The 17,456-nt window shown below is 36.9% G+C and overlaps 1 protein-coding gene across 1 annotated transcript in view; it reads left to right on the top strand.

Annotated features, from left to right (window-relative positions):
* DCK (deoxycytidine kinase) overlaps nt 1–13,084 on the top strand; it is a 38,720-nt gene extending 25,636 nt beyond the window's left edge. Inside the window, exons 3-7 of the mRNA XM_037063450.1 lie at nt 4,314–4,507; nt 5,396–5,543; nt 6,980–7,095; nt 7,826–7,916; nt 11,400–13,084. Of these exons, the coding sequence (XP_036919345.1) occupies nt 4,314–4,507; nt 5,396–5,543; nt 6,980–7,095; nt 7,826–7,916; nt 11,400–11,426 (576 nt within the window). The 3' untranslated portion in view covers nt 11,427–13,084. The remainder of the gene's footprint in view (nt 1–4,313; nt 4,508–5,395; nt 5,544–6,979; nt 7,096–7,825; nt 7,917–11,399) is intronic.
* Nucleotides 13,085–17,456: the final 4,372 nt, after the last annotated feature.

The raw sequence follows: 17,456 nt of genomic DNA, 5'->3' as shown, positions 1-17,456 counted from the left end.
GACCGCTGAGGCAGCCAAGGCTCCAAGGTCTTTATGCGCCGGCCAATGACTGCCGTCCCGCCGCTGCCGCCACCACTGCCGCTGCCCTTGACTTTTCTCAGGGTTGCCGGGCTCCCGATGAGTTCTCCGTGGCAGACGCCCCTGTTGCTGGGCACAGACGGAAGGAAGCCTCTGGGCCCCGACCGCTGCGGCAGCCGCGGCTCCGAGGTCTTTACGCGCCGGCTAATGGCTGCCGCTGGTCTGGCCGCCTCCGTCCTTACTCGCGTCCCTGAGACCCCAAGGACCTCTAGCTGTCTGGTTCGTCACTATCTCTGGTCTCTTATTTTCATAAATGCTGGGGAATTGTTGGTTGTGGAATTGATTGCGCTGTTCTTCTGTAAATCTGCCAGGATTTTCCCCCAGTGTAGGAGAACTGCAGTTGCTCCGTCCTACTCCGCCGCCATTTTCTCCGAAAACAAATTCTTGTGGTATGGTGAGGAAAAGAATTTCCTGAGACCCACACAGAAGGACAAAAGTTTTTGTGGTAAACTTTTATTTTAATTTTTCTTTTTTATCCTTACCCGAGTACACTTTTTCATTTCTTTTTTAGAGAGAGGAAGGGAGAGAGAGAAACACTGATGCATGAGAGAGGCATTGATTGGTTGCTTCCCATATAAAATTTTACAGACTGAGGTTCTAACCAACAACCTGGGCATGTGCCCTGATTAGGAACTGAACCCTCAACTTTTCAGTTGGTTAGGTGATGCTCCAACCAACTAAGCAACACCAGGCAGGGCCCATGGTACACTTTATTGATGTAAAATGCCGGGGGGTGGGGGTCCCACCTGACTTCCGAATGTCCCATCTCCATCTGTTTGCCGTGGAAAAAGTCCAATCTTGTCCTCAGCAAGGCCAAAGCAAAAGCCATTGTATAGAGTTTCTGTTCCATTTTTAATTATAGTTCAGACCAGCATCTGCCTAGTTTAGCATGTGTGAAATGCTAAACTAGCATTCCAGATGCAGCCCATTGCTGTGCTGTGGTATTCAGGTTCTCTCCTGGAGCCTCCATGTGGGGTCTGCAGGACCCTGGGCCATGTGGCTACTAGGACCACATGGCTATGGAGAGAGGCCATGCATGTGCATGGGATGAGTGCTGGTCATAAGCAAGAGACAGCGAGCGTAGGAGTGCTCATGCTAGTTTAGTCCTTGTGGAGCCTGCAGGTGACTGCTAAGCAACCTCAATCATCATCCAGGTAGTTTAGCTTGTTCCTGTCTGCTCCAGTGGCAGAGTCTGTATGGCTGCTTGCTAAGGCCACAGGGCTATGGAGAGAAAATGTGTGAGCTCACCAGGCAAGCATGGGTTTCTGAGTGAGGGAGAGCTTCTTTATTCCCCTAGGATTGTATTAGCTTGGCTGTGGGACAGACCAGGTGCTTTTTCAAAAGAACCAATCAACTTTCCAGACTTTCACAGACTTTGGAGGGGTCTACCTCCTAACCAATCCCTTTCTTTATGCTAGACTGACAGGCCTCTTTGATCCATCGGCTCCCTCTGTGCCCCTCAATAGTTCTGTACTGGAGTACGGAAGGGAGGAGTTAATCTTGGCAGAAAAATACTGTAATGCCCTGCAGTGTGAAGCTGTAGCTTCCTGGCCAAGCAAGCAGGCTTACCTTCCTCAGTTTATTAAACTCAATGTCTAACTCCCTTTGCTTCTACTTTCTCATCGATAATTAGCTTAATGCCAATGCCAATTAACTTTTGCACTTGAACTGCTAGAGTATATGTGTCATGTAGTTTCTGGAAAACGATTATACATTCATGAGAGAATGAGAATGGAAAAAGGTATACTTATTATAAAAATAGTTTTTGTTTGCTTGCTGACTCCCTGCCAGGATCTCTGGGACTCCCTAGGGCAGGGGTGTCTGACCTTTTGACTCTGTACCACCCTGGCAGAAGAAGAGACCACGCATTAAATACATTGTGACACGTAATCACAAAAAATGCCTCATAATGTTTTAAGTAAATTTACTAAGACAGTAAATTTACTGTGCCTTACACAGTAAATTTTGTGTTGGGCCACATTCACAGCCGTCCTGGGCTGAATGTGCCGTGTGGGCCACAGGTTGGACACCCTGCCCTAGAGGTTCCCTTACTATACTTTGAGAACCTCTGTTGTCAGTAATAAATTACTTCATCAGTAGAAATTAAAGGCTCATTAAGAACTCTAGAACAATAAAGATTGTTTAAAACTATTTAAAAGATTATTCTTTTGTATCATCATGTCCAGTTTGTGTTCTTATTTCCCTGTTGTCTCATAATTTTTTTTACATTTGTTGATGAGTTAGACAAAGTTCACAAGTTATATTTGGTTAATTTGTCTTTTAAGTTTTAACCTGTTGTTCCCCCTTCCTCTTTTTTCTTTGGAGTTTTAGTTAAACTGGTTCGTTTGCCCTTGTACAATTCCCCTTATTCTGGTTTTGGCTGAGTGTGTCTCTGGTATATGTTAACGTGTTTCTCAATTCTCTGTATTTCCTGTAAATTTATAGTTAAATCTTTACAGACTTGATTAGATTTAGTTTCAGTTCTCTTTTTGTAAGACTTCTTAGGTGGTAATGTATATTTTCTTTCAATTCCATTTGGAGAATATCTTTTGTGATGTTAAAATTGATCAATCTTTCAGCTTAATTTACACATTATAAAGCTTTCAATCAGGTTTTCTGTAATGATTTTAGCATCTATTGCTAATTATCACCCCAATCCAATATATCATTAAGATGTTGCAAAAGATATTTTTTCAAGTCTTCTGGATTTACTAGTTGAGATTCTTCAGTAAAGAGGATTTTATTTTCATTCATTACTTCATTTTCCTGAAATAGTATTTGTACAGAAATGCCCAGAGTAAGATGTTTGAGATTATACACACACACACACACACACACACACATGCACACTCGTATTTTTTAACTACAAATTTTCAGAATAGTTCATTGTGCCCTAGCAGCTTTCAAAGATGACTGGAGAGTTTGTTTCCTTTTTCTGGTTTTCTCTTTTTTTAAATATTTTATTTATTTATTTTTAGAGAGAGGGACAGGAAGGAGGAAGAGTGGGAGAGAAACATCAATGTGTGGTTGCCTCTCATGTGTCCCCTAATGGGGACCTGGCCTGCAACCCAGGCATGTGCCCCGACCAGGAATAGAACCAGTGACCCTTTGCTTCACAGGCCCATGCTCAATCTACTGAGCTACACCAGCCAGGGCTCTGGTTTTCTTTAGTATTATGAACTTACGGATTTTTGCCCCTCATTTGTTATTCCTTCTGTGCCCTGTGTTTTAACTACCAGAGCCCCTTCACGTTGACTCCTTTTCCCTTGGCACAACCTCAGTAATGTTTAATAGTTTCTTTGTTTCCCAAAACAATATGTGTTAAGCTCATTTTGTACATTTCCTTCCACAGACCTGGAATCAGATACAGTGACCCTAATTTAGTAGAAAATGATACTTAGAGATTGTAATCTGCGTGGCAGTTCCAGTTATTTCTACAGGGTTGTCATGTTTATTTCTGTAGACGTTTTGGTTGACAGAGCTAGGGAAACTATGTAGAAAGAAAAATAATTGATAAAAAATAAAAAGAATCATGGAAATTAATAATTTCTTGATGCTATTTCCAATTCAGATGTAAGATTACAGAGATTTTACTAGATTTTTTATTTTACATTTTTTCTCTTATGCTGAAAATACTGATTCTTGCATTATGATTATTGAATCAAATTTTGGTGGGGATTTATTCTGTTTTATTAGAAGATTAGGGTCACAGATTCAAATACTGAAAGGGGATCTAAGCAAATAAATCAGGCCTTTTGAGTCTCGACAGGGAATGGTGGTGCTTATGAACTAGAAAGCACGTGTGACTTTACTATAGCTTATATTTACCAAGGGGAAATATAGGCACAGTATTGCTTGTTTTTTTCCATTTTTTTATAATGAAAATATACATCCAGATATATTATATGAAATTATTTACCTTTTAGATATTGACAACAAATTTATATTTTTTATGAGTCCCATTTGGGCCAGACAAATAATTTCTGTCATAGGCTGTTTGTGACTTCTTATGAAAAAGATCTAAGGAATTGGTGGTTAAGCTAGCTTTTCAAATTCTTCCAAGCCTCAGGTAACCTGAAAAATACAGTGGAAATGAGAAGGAAGAAGAGGACTGACTCATTGTGATTTTGCTAATCATGATGTATTTATCCAACGTCTCTTTTTGAGCTTTTAAAGAAATTAAGCCCATTGACTATTAACTTTGCTTTTTGTTTCTTTTTTCAATTTCAAAATAGGAATTGACAACATCTCAGAAAAGTGGTGGGAATGTGCTTCAGATGATGTATGAGAAACCCGAGCGATGGTCTTTTACCTTCCAGACATATGCCTGTCTCAGTCGAATACGAGCCCAGCTTGCTGCTCTGAACGGCAAGCTCAAAGACGCAGAGAAACCTGTGGTATATTTTGAGCGATCTGTATATAGTGACAGGTATATACAAGTGACTTGTACTTACTAGTTTGGAACCTTGGCTTAGGACTAGAATTTTTTTTCTGTTTTCTGAGAATCAAATAATCAGAGAGGCTGAGTTGGGGATTTGAGATGGAAAATGACATGTAATCCTTTTAGCAGTTTGGTGCTGAATGGGGGCTATCTCATTCAAATTTGCAGAGAAATTTTTTTCTCTAACCCTCTTAAAATTCTCATCTACTCTGGTTAAATCTAAATCTGTATTCTAGACTCATCTGCAGCAAAGAGATTAAAAAAAAATCTCTCAGGGGATCTTAGAATTACCTTGCTTATGCAAGGATTTTTTTAACCTCTAGAGTTAGCTCAGAGCAGAGGTTCTCAGGACCCCTTTTCATTCTTAATAATTATTGAGGAGCCCAAAGAACTTGGTGTCTTATTAATATTTATTTTATTATAAATTAAGATTGAAAAATAGAAAAAAATTACTTAAAATTAACAATAATAAAGCCATTACATGTAAACATAAATAACATATTAGTGAAATTATATTTTTAAAACAAAAAATTAGTGAGAATAGCATCATTTTATGTTTTTATATCTGATTTAATATCTGATATATCTGAATCTCTTTTAATATCTGATTTAATAGAAGACAGATGAGTTCTCATTAATGCTTTTATATTCAATCTGTTGAGTATATTTTTTGGTTGAAGTATAGTATATAAAGGGATCTGGCCTCTCACAGAACCCCTGGAAGAGTCTTGGGGTCTACCAGGGGTCCTTACACCACATTTTTTAGAACCACTGGCCAAGAACATAGCTCCCTATAGTTGAAGATAGTGTATTGTTTTTTCTGTTTCTCTGTGCTTTTTGGAAAGAATTTTTGTGTTGATGTAAGCTCTCTTTCAGGTATATTTTTGCATCTAATTTGTATGAATCTGATTGTATGAATGAAACAGAGTGGACAATTTATCAAGACTGGCATGACTGGATGAATAACCAGTTTGGCCAAAGCCTTGAACTGGATGGAATCATTTATCTTCGAGCCACTCCAGAGGTGAGACAAATGTTTGTCCCTTTGAAAATATAAAGTAACATTTAGAAATCTTTTCACTGTTATACAGTGCAGGCAATGTAGTTGAACCTCATTACCCACCCTCTAGCTTCCCACTTCCAAATTAGAAACTCAGAATTGTGTAGATAGAAGCATTCTGTTTTCTCAGCAAACCGAAAGCCCAGATTTAGCAAGTTGTTTGTTTAGGTCCTTCTCTGTTCTTCCTATGTTCTGTTTATTAGTTTTTAACTTTTGCAGGGTCAATAAGAGACATCTAGATTAAGATATGTAGATCACGTCTAGATTAAGAAACTTGCTCAAGCAACCTCTAGAATATAGGCTTCCTGAGGTGGGACTTTGGGTATTTAATTACTGTTGAATATCCAGTGCCTCAGATAAGGCTTGAGTACACAGTAGGAGCTCAGTAAATATTTGCTGAATGAATGGCATAGTTGATGGAGCATGTTTTTCATGGTTTGGGCTTGGGATGGGTGGATAGTAGCAGCTACAAAAGAGAAAAGACTTAGTGGACCCTTGCCATTTTCAGTTAAGGGAGCTTACTTGAAAATATGCCTTTTCATGATAGATCGTGACATAGCTATTGTTTAGATAGGCCATTATGTAATGAATCCAGGAAGACCAAGTGGATGCCTTTCTTAAAACTCATCTAAATGAGAGCTCACGGTTATTAAGAACTTTGTGGTTTTGCACTTGCATTCTCATTTTCCTCTGTTTTTTATTTCTATATCTCTGACAAGTAGGTTCTCATGAATGTAAATATTATGACTTATAGCCTGAAAGAAGGCTGTACTATGTTGAAGCTGAATTTTCAAAGAATCTAGGTTTCTGAGTTCAAGTGATGATTTTGTTCTAGTATCAAGTAAACCAGAATTTAACAATAATAATTTTGAAATTTGCTTTTATTTTAGAAAAGAAGTTTTAATTATGAAAATAGTAAATGCAAATACAGAAAAATATAAAGAATACTAATGATTTTATTGTTGGAAACATTCATAGTCAGTATCTTAAAGCCTAATACAAAACTATTTTATTTCATTATTTTTTGATATATTTTGATTAGAGGATCATTTAATTATTTGAAAAGAGAATTTAAAATAGAAGCACAGTTTTATGCTGAACTTTTTTAATTTTTACCAAACTTTTTTTAGACAGTATACTTCTAATATGGATGCCAGAAATTGATACACTTATTTTTGAAAGTACTGTATTATTTAGAGCCATTAAATGGTGTGAAAAGTACTGGGAGGGGAAAAGGAACCACTTCTACTTTCTAGAAGGAATAGAGATTTTGGCTCATGTGACTAAAGAGACACTTAGAGAAGAAAATTCTAATGGCATCAGAAAGGAATAATTTCTCATGGGAATTAGAAATAATTTCTGAGAGGAATAGTCCCCCTCATCTTATTGCTTACTTTTAGAAATGCTTGAGCAGAATATATTTACGGGGAAGAAATGAAGAACAAGACATTCCTCTTGAATATTTAGAGAAGCTTCACCATAAGCATGAAAGCTGGCTCCTGCATAGGACACTAAAGTAAGACTTCTTATTTACTACTTTTTTAATGCCATTATCAAATTTTAATTAAAAATGTACAATGTGTACATTTTTTATTTTCAATCAGTTTATTTATTACTATTGTAGGCTGTGTCAGAATTAGTTGTAGATTTTGATTCTTTTATTGCAATTGAGATCCATTTTCTTGAAGATTTTATAGCTAATCTCCCCTACTGTTACTGACAGCACAGTATATGGAATTTCATATTAAGTAATAAAGTAGGAAATATATCTATGTATATTATTTAGGTCTATGTTTCAGAGAGTATTTTAAGATCCAGTATTTCAAAGTTGTTTCTTAGATCAAGACTTGGGAGGTAGTATATATAGCATAGCTGTTAAGAGTCAGTGGACTTTGTCACTAGTCAGTTTTTGGTTAAAATCCAGTCTTACTCATGTGTGACCTTGGACAGTCTCTGAGTCTCAGAGTGACCTCCTTGAACTTCAGTTTTGTCAGCCTTAAAATGCAAACATTTTCCTACTTTATGGTATGAGTTTGGTTTTGTGACATTACCTATAACAATGCCTCGCTTTATATGTTTTATACCTGAGATTTTTAGATGTGTAAGTAAATCTAGGTGAGAATGAGGGGCTGTCAGATGAAGTATTTGTACAGTAATAGTGATGGATTTTTCAGTGATACAATAATGAGTTTTTAGTGTTTCTCATATATATTGCTTTTTCTAATTGTGTTCATCTGTTTAAACAGAACCAACTTTGATTATCTGCAAGAAGTACCTATCTTAACACTGGATGTTAATGAAGACTTTAAAGACAAACATGACAGTCTGGTCGAAGAGGTATATTTATGTAAAGACTGTAAACTAATCTTTGTTATGTCTAAAAAAGTGTTGTAAATTTTGAAAAAAACGATTTCTAACAGAAAAGGTTACGTAAAGTTACATTAAGGGACAGTTAAGAACTTAAAGGTATTTAGACCATTTAGAATCAAATCCTAACTTGAAATTCTGGCTTGGTGGCCTTAGCTAAAATAAGGAGCTTGTTAATTCTTTAGTTCTTTCACCTGTGGTACAGGAATATCACACAAGTTCTTGCTCACCTGCTTCTCTGCTTTTTCCTTTTCTTTCCCTCTTTCCTATACACCAATTTTTAGATTATTATTAGTTTAATAATAAACTAATTATTTACTTTTTTCAACTAAATTTGGTATGGAGGATATTTGAAATTCTAGGGTATGGATCCTATCCATTTTTATATTAGCTGAATGAAGTCTTGAGATTAAAGGATTTTTACTTTTGAATTTTATTCAGGGTCTTGTCAATGATGAATTATAATTGTCTAATTGTTGAGTCATTGTCTTAATCAGAGTTCATCTATCCTCCACCTATTTGGGATATTCTACTGAGTGAGTGGTGACTGTATTGATAAAATGACTGGGAGAGAACCTTTGATGAATGCTTGAGAGAGAATGGTAATGGGAATTATATACCAATTATCCCTATATTCGTATTAATTAACTTAAGGATCCAAGATCTAAAGAAACCACACTTTTCTTGTTTGTTTAGTTTTGAGATAAATTTGAGTTATCTTTTTTCTTGTTGCAAAATGTCTGCTGTATACTGTAGTAGGTACTTTACATTCATAAGGGATATATTTGGACAATTCTAGTGACTTCTTTGTTGCTAAAAATGATGTTAAAAATATAGACTAGAATTCACGAAAATGGGACTTCCGCCAAGATGGAGGCATAGGTGGAAACACTGTGCCTTCTCCCACAACCAAGTTTGAATACAACAAAGATGTGGAGAAACAAAGACACAACCAAAGGACAGAAAATTGAATTATACGGAAGTCCGACTACATCTAACCGTTCAACGGGGACGGTAAGAGGGGCGGAGGAGCCAGCAGCGAGCAGGGTCGGGCAGGACAGGGCCCCCGACCCAGGCGCGCAGGCAGACGGGAACCAGTTGGGGTGTGGGGCAGACTGCGGGCGCATATTTGCGCACAGTGAGACAGACCACGCAGGCCCCAGGGGGCGAGGGCTGACGGCGGTGGCACACTTGAGTACAGTGGGACGAAACGCGTGGGCCCGGTGATGGCAGCAACTGCGGCACCGGTGAGGGCCGTGGCGGCAGGCGGCGGACAGGACGCCATAGTCCCTCTTTGACCCCGCCCCCACATACAGCGTCGCAACCCAGCAACTTAGTTGCCCTGTCCTAGTGAACACTTTAGGGCTACGATCCTGCTACAGAACAGGCACGAACAGCCCAAAAGATGGTGCAAGAAGAACTCAAAGTCCCAGAGCCAATAACTCTAAGCGACCAAGAAATTGCCAGCCTCTCAGAAGCACAATTCAGGACACTATTTATCAGGATGCTCACAGAACTGGTAGATTATAGTCACAAATTAGAGGAACAAAGTCACAAATTAGAGGAACTTATGAAGGCTAAACTAATTGAAATGAAGGGAGATGCACAGGAAACCAATAGTGATGGAAAGGAAACTGGGCCTCAAATCAATGGAATGGACCAGAAGGAAGAACAAAACATCCCACCAGAAAGGAAGGAAGAAATGAGAATTCAAAAAAATGAGGAGAGGCTTAGGAACCTCCAGGACATCTTCAAACGTTCCAACATCCGAATTATAGGGGTACCAGAAGGGGGAAAGAAACAGCCACGAGTGGAAAACGTATTTGAACAAATAATAAAGGAGAACTTCCCCAGTCTGGCAAAGGAAATAGACTTCCAGGAAATCCAGGAAGCTCAGAGAGTGCCAAAGAAGTTGGACCCAAGAAGGAACACACCAAGGCACATCATAATTACATTAGCCAAGACCAAAATGAAGGAGAGAATCCTAGAAGCATCAAGGGATAAGGGGACAGTCACCTACAAAGGAGTACCCATCAGACTGTCAGCGGATTTCTCAAAAGAGACCTTACAGGCAAGAAGGGGCTGGAAAGAAGTATTCCAAGTCATGAAATCCAAAGACCTACAGCCAAGATTGCTTTATCCAGCAAAACTTTCATTTAGAATGGAAGGACAGATAAAGTGCTTCTCAGATAAGGTCAAGTTCAAGGAGTTCATCATCACCAAGCCCTTATTATATGAAATGCTAAAGGGACTTATATAAGAAAAAGAAGATGAAAAATATGAACAGTGAAAGGACAGCAAACACACAGTTATTAACAACCACACCTAAAACAAAAGTAAACCAAGAGGACAGCTAGATCAGGAGTGGAACCATAGAAATGAAGAACACATGGAGGGTTAGAAATAGGGGGGTGGGAGGGGGAGAAGTGGGGAGAAGGCACAGAAAATAGCATAGAGGGTAGGTAGAAAATAGATAGGGGGGAGGGTGAGAATAGTGGGGGAAATATAGAATCCAAAGAACTTGAGACATGTGGTTATAAACTAAGGGGGGAGAATGGTGGGGGAGGGAGGGTGCGGGTAGAGGGGAATGAAGGGGGGAATAGAACAACTGTAATGGTATAATCAATAAAATATATTTAAAAAAAAGAATTCACGAAAATGATACTATTAAAATAAATTGTCAGCCATTGTAGTACTAACAGCCAACCATCATTTTAACAGAATAAAGCTATAAAACCACTTTTAAAATTTTTACCTTAATGTATGTTTTTGGCTAAGAATCATCATTTTTATATTATCTAGTTTTATTTTCATTAATAATGGTAGCAGTTGGCTTTCTTTTTTAGGTATTTGTACACAGCAATAATGGTCTGTTCAGCAGAATTGCTGGGTAGTCTAGAATACGTAGAGAACAGAATCTTGTTGTGATGTTGTTCAGTTGGATAGATTGTCATTGCTTATATGACCTTTCCTCTTACATTAACATTACAGAGTATATACAAGATTTAAATTTGTGCTTCAGAAAAATTGCAGAAAATTAACTGGGGAGAAGGAGAGGTGTTGCAAAAAAAGAAAAATTACAAATCTGTTATGTCTCTGAACCTTCAGAGTTGTTTAAACCATTAAACCATTGCAGTTATTACTGTTCTCAGTGTTAAAGCTGCACATGTCAGTGGTCTGTGGTATTATAAAGAGATAAAACTAGTGATTATAAAATTACAAATTATAAAATTAAAGATTATGGCTGTTATAAGACTTAATTTAATAACTCCTGTAATTACATTTTAGGTCATTCAATTTTACTACTAAAGTATTAATACATCTTTTGAAAGTAAATGCTGTGGCTTTGTGATGGTTGAAGGTCTTCAATTATTACATACTCTGAGTGAAAATGAATATTAGATATCTGAAATTAGTCAAATACTTATATTCATATATTTTTCCTTCCTTCAGGTCAAAGAATTTTTGAGTACTTTGTGACCTTGCTGAAGACTACAGTGAGATGACACCAGATACTCCAGCCTTGTGTGTCTTTGTAGTGTCATAGTCATACACGTCTCTTTATAAAAACCCAAGGTTTTAACCATTTTTGTCCCAAGAAAAAGAGTCATTATAGTGGCTAAACTGTATCATAAAGGACCCAGGATCCTTCTGTCTTTCTCCTCTGTTATCCTCCTTAGCAGCTTGGCTTTTTCCCTGGTGCTTCTCATCTCACTGTTGACCACCAGTTCCTTAACTTGATTTCTCAACTGGAAACTTTAATGTTACATGGAAAATGGTAATGTGTCTATGTGAATTAGTGCAAAAAGCTGAAAGTGGAATTTAATGAGTCTCTAGAAAAAGAATTAAGAAGTTTTAAGTACTTTTGATCCAATGCGGTCCATTCTGCCTCAGTTTATGTGGAAGATAAGACCACGTTTAGTATTTAATAGATTCACTGATATTTATTAGTGTGTCTATAATACATTCCTAGAGCAGCAAGTTAGGCTTTGTTACCATCTGTAGTGGATACATCTGTGCTATGAGTGGCACTTCATCTTTTTGCATGGTGTTTTGGGTGATTAAAGAGGAAATATTTTTATACTTAAAAGATAAGTGAAGGTTATTACATGAGTAAATGATTTAATTTATATAGAGCTTAGAGTAGCTAACTACTTGCTTTCCTTTCAGTTTTTTTTATGAGGAAATAGTACTGTTACAGTTTAAAGATTTGTTTAAACTATGATTGTCTTTACATCATTTGAGGTGGAAATACAGATTCTCCTGCATTTCTTCTCATTTTTATAGGTAAAACATTAGTGGAACATAGTAAGGGATGAGCTTCTCGGTTTTATTCTTTATTGACTCTGCACTGGGAATAAATAGTCTTCTTTCTTTACCTTTATACTTTGTAAGAAGTCAAAGAGAAACTGACGACAAGGTAGATCACCCTCTTAGCAGTTTAGCTTGCTCTGTCCCACCTTTATTTCCTGCCCCATCCTGGTTTCTCTACTGTCTGAATTAGGCAGCCTGCTATTTTAAAGTCGCACTCTTCTACTTTGAGAACATTATGATTCTTCTTCACTTCATAGTTGGCTTTGCTTCTCTGTAGGGTTACACCTTAAGTTTTATTTCTACTCCATTAAGACAATTTACTGATAAAAATGATCTTGCTTTGTATGTTATATATCTTGAAGGTATTGTCATTTTAAATATATATTAGGAAATGAAGAAAAAGGATAAAATAGTTATAACTTTTAAAACTGCATGGATTCATTTTAGTTTTTTGTATCATTACAGATTTTTTCAAGTTTGTTTAGTTAAAGCATGAAGTGTTTTTCTCTATGTCTTTACTGTTTCTACTTGACATTTTAGAAAAATTCTTCTTTTGAAATGAGAAGAGTCACTTTTACTTTTGAAACTATTATTTCCTATTTAAAAATGTTATCTTCTGTTTCTTGAGATAATTTAGTGGGTTAAACAATCTAGATGTACTGAGCTTTGAAAGGGAAACTGCATTTCAAATCTGTAATCACCATATTTAAAACTATCTCATTATGTATGTTTTTTGTTTAGTAAACAAAATCAATATGGTTACTAAGTTAAACATTTGCTTAATAAATAAGTATAGCCCTGACTGATGTGGCTCTGTGGAGTGTTTGTTCTGCAAAGTGAAAGGTCTCCAGTTTGATTCCTGGTCTGGGCACATGCCTGGGTTGCAGGTTCTGTTTCCGGTTGGGGTGTGTATGAGAGGCAACTGATCGATGTTTCTTTCTCACATCAGTGTTTCTCTTTCTCCATTTCTTGCCCTTTCTCTAAAAATAAATAAAAATCTTTAAAAATGAGTGAATTAATAAATAAATAAATAATTATAAGTCTGATGACCTGTAATGGAGCTACACTCATTAAAATAATTATCTTTTTACATAAAAATTCTACTTTGAAAAATGTAAGTATAAAAGTTGACAATGGTTTATGTAAATTACATTGAATCTATTTTTTTAAAATTATCTTATTCAATTACAGTTTGAGTCTCCTTTTTTAAAAGATTTTATTTATTTAAAAAATTTTTTTTTTAAGATTTTATTTATTTATCTTTAGAGGGGAAGGGAAGGAGAGAAGGAGAGACATATCAATGTATGGTTGCCTCTCTTGAGTCCTGTGTTGGGTTCACGAGTCCTCTGGGTTGGCCTGCAACTCAGTCATGTGCCCTGACTGGGAATCAAACTGCGATCCTGTGGTTCGCAGGCCTGCCCTCAATTCACTGAGCTACACCAGCCGGGGCAGATTTTATTTATTTCTAGAGGCGAAGGGAGGGAGAAAGGGGGGATGAAAAATCAATGTGTGGTTGCCTCTCACACGCCCTCTTCTGGGGACCTAGCCCACAACTCAGGCATATGCCCTGATTGGGAATCAAAGCAGCGACACTTTGGTTTGCAGGCTGGCACTCAACCCACTGAGGCACACTGAGGGGTACAATGATTCTACTTTAAGTGGGGACAATTCAGAGGTTTTTGGTAACCTTTAAAATATTTATGGACTTTTTTAATTTGTGGAATTGAAAAGAAGCTTAAAGAAATCTATTTGTCATGACTCAAAAGCTGTACCGTTTAGATAGGCACAAAAGTATTGAGCTTAGTGGTCTGCACTACCTCTTGGATTCTGTTTTCCATATCAGATTATCTTCCACTAAAGTATATGTACTACTTTGGATAGTTTGCTGTCCTGAGAAGTTAATTGTGTAAGACTTATTTCCTCATTCAGAATTTCTCATCTTCTGTGCCTAAAACTTAGAGCACTGCATACTGAGCACTCTAGAAATTTGGTCGATCAAATTTTTAGGACACGGAATACCAAAGTCTTTTACATGGCAATATAAATCTTTCTGCCAGAAAAATGCTTGATTAGTTATTTAAGGTATTTACAAATTCTGATAAAAAATAGCCTTCCACATTTGACAAATCTTATCTTTCCTTTTAAAATAAAAAAAACATTTTGAAATAGTTTTTGACTCACAAAAAGTTGCAAAATTATTAGATCTCCCGCACAGCCATCACCCAGTTACCCCCTGTGTGTTGTCAAGACTAACAAATTGGCTTTGGTACACTATTAACTAAACTACGGGCCTTATTTGGATTTTACCAATCATATTTCTCCTTTTAAAAACTTTTAATAGATTTTATTTAGACATGTTTACAATGCATTTTATGTTCAATCTGTGTTGTTTATTTCAGTTTTAGGTTCATATTAAGTAAAATTAAGGGGAAAGTACAGAGTTTCCATACAGCCTCTGTCCCTGCCCTGGCACAGCCTCCCACACTCTGGACATCCCCGCTGGAGTGGTGCGTGTGTTGCATTCATTGAACCTACACTGACACATCACTCAGTCCGTCATTTACAGTGGGGTTTACTCAGTGTTCATTCTGTGGGTTTTGTTGAATAAAGACATGTATTCACCACATAGTTTCACTGCCCTAAAAAATCGTCTGTGCGTTGTGCTTTGACTGTCCCCTGACCCCGGCCTGGCAACCACTGATCTTACTGTTTCCGTGGTGGTTTTTTCTAGAATGTCATATAGTTGAATCATATAGTATGTAGACTTTCCAGATTGGCTTTTTTCACTTAGAAGTTTGTATTTAGTTTTCCTCTCTGTCTTTTCATGGCTCGATAGCTTATTTCTCTTTACTGCTAAATAACAGCTCATTGTCTAAATGTACTACTGTTGGTAGGTACACAGCTCCTGAAGGGAATGATTAATAAAGCTGCTGTAAACATCTGTGTGCGAGTTTTTGTGTGAGTGTAAGTTTTCAGTTCATTTGGGTCAATACCCAGGAGGGCCATTGCTGGACCATTTGTTAAGAGTATGTTTAGGTTTCTAAGAAACTCTCCCAAAATAGTCATACCGTTTTGCCACCCTACCAGCAGTGGATGGGAGTTCCTGTTCCTCCACGTCCTAACTGACATTTGGTGGTGTCAGTGGTTTGGATTTGTTCCATTCTTAATAGGTGTGTGTTTATAACTCACTTTAATTTGCAATTCCATAATGACATATAATAATCACCTTTTCATATGCTTATCTGCTATCTGTATATCTTCAGTGAGGTGTCTTAAGGTCAGTCCATTGTCATTTTTTAAATCAGGTTGATTTTCTTACTGTCTTACTGAGTTTTAAAACTTCTTTGACTATCTTAGACAACAGTCCTTTATTACATGGACCTTTTACAGATATTTTTTCCCAGTCTGTGGTTTATCTCCTGTTGACATTGTTTTTTGCAGAGCAGAAGTTTTAAATTTTTGTGAAGTCCAGCTTAGCAGTTTCTTTTATAGATTGTTCATTGTGTTGTATCTAAAACAGCATATTTAAGGTCATATAGGTTTTCTCCTAAGTTACTTTCCAGAAGTTTTATAATTATGTGTTTTAGCTTTAGGCCCGTAGTCCATTTTTAGTTAATTTTTTGTGAAGGATGAAAGGTCTGTATCTAAACTCACGTTTTGCATGTGGATTTCCATTTGTTCAAGCACTGTTTGTTAAAAAGACTGTCTCTCTCTCATTGTACTGACTTTGCTCCTTTGTTGGACATCAATGGACTATATTGGTCTTTTTGTGGCTCTATTCTGTTCTGGTGATCTATTTGTTCTTTTGTCAATACCATAGTGTCTTGATTACTGTACTTTCTATATACTAAGTCTTGAAATTGGATAATTTTGTGTTTCCTAGAGCATGAACTCCCAGGTTTAGCAATACAATGGGGGCTTTTGAAGCTATCCTAATAAGGTTTCTTTTTTTTAAGAATTTATGTGTAAAATGAAATTATTTTTTATCTTCAGTTAGAAAAATACTGAAAAGTGGAGACAACTTTGATATCATTCATTATTTCCCTTACTCTGTAGTGCCTTGTAATGTTATCATTAATTACAAAATTTATTAGTACTGAGATCAGTAATGTCCTGAATGTTAAATACAGACTTCCCCAATAAAAACTGTTCAGTTAATAACTTTTTGCCATAACAGTTTTTGAAAAGTTACATTATTTTTCAGAAAATCATCCTTTTTTCTCCTTGGGTATAAAGACTTCTTACTCTAAAGTACATTAAACAAGTATGCAATAAAAAACAGTATAAATATGACCGTCTTAGACAAAATTTACTTACTTGACAGTTTCTTCACAGAGATTATCATTTTAAACACATTTGAATTGTACATCCAATTGTTTAGGAATGATGATGATGTACTTCTGGGGCTCTAGTCTGTCATGGACAGATGTCATTTCCATGTGTTTGGGAGTTCCTGAAATGTGTGTTGTAATTTAAATTTTTTAAAAATTTTTCTTAAGATTTTATTTATTTATTTATCTTTAGAGGGGAAGGAGAGAGGGAGAGAAACATCAATGTATGGTTGCCTTTCATGCGTCCCCTGCTGGGAGTTGGCCTGCAGGGAACCAGCCTGCAACCCAGGCATGTGCCCTGACTGGGAATCGAACCGCGATCCTCTGGTTCGCAAGCCCGCACTCAATCCACTGAGCTACACCAGCCAGGGCCTGTAATTTAATTTTAAGTGCAGTTTAAATGCAAGATAACCATTAGTAGCCAAATGGCTGGAACACTGGCGGGAGGATATGGTTCAGAAAGCAGAATTTACCTTCCAAAGAATGATTCCTTTATTCCTCTCCTCCATCAAATTGCAACCCAAGTTCTCCCCCTTGGCAAGTACAGTAAATCTTTGCAATATATTTCATGGACAATGTATAGTGTTTATTGCTTATGAACTTGTTTGTAGTCAATTGATACTTTTGGGGGATCTTGGAATCTCATATAATGTACCTTATTAAAATTAGCAGAAAAGATTTCCATTCAGAGCCTTCTACTTTGTAGCATGATTTCAGGAATAAGTTACAGACACATTAAGTGAAAGATGGGTATGTAATTTGACTTTGACTCAACTCAGTTTTACTCCTTTTTCCCCCACATTTTTTTTAGATTGTTGAGGTTGCAGCACTATAACTATGTTTCATGAGTTTCAATACTTGATAT

Source organism: Sturnira hondurensis, unplaced genomic scaffold (assembly GCF_014824575.4).
Source record: "Sturnira hondurensis isolate 20B ecotype Veracruz unplaced genomic scaffold, ASM1482457v3 Scaffold0014584, whole genome shotgun sequence".
In the NCBI taxonomy this organism is placed as follows: domain Eukaryota; kingdom Metazoa; phylum Chordata; class Mammalia; order Chiroptera; family Phyllostomidae; genus Sturnira; species Sturnira hondurensis.
The sequence above is the reverse complement of the archived record's forward strand: the minus strand, read 5'-3'. Positions and strand labels throughout refer to the sequence as shown.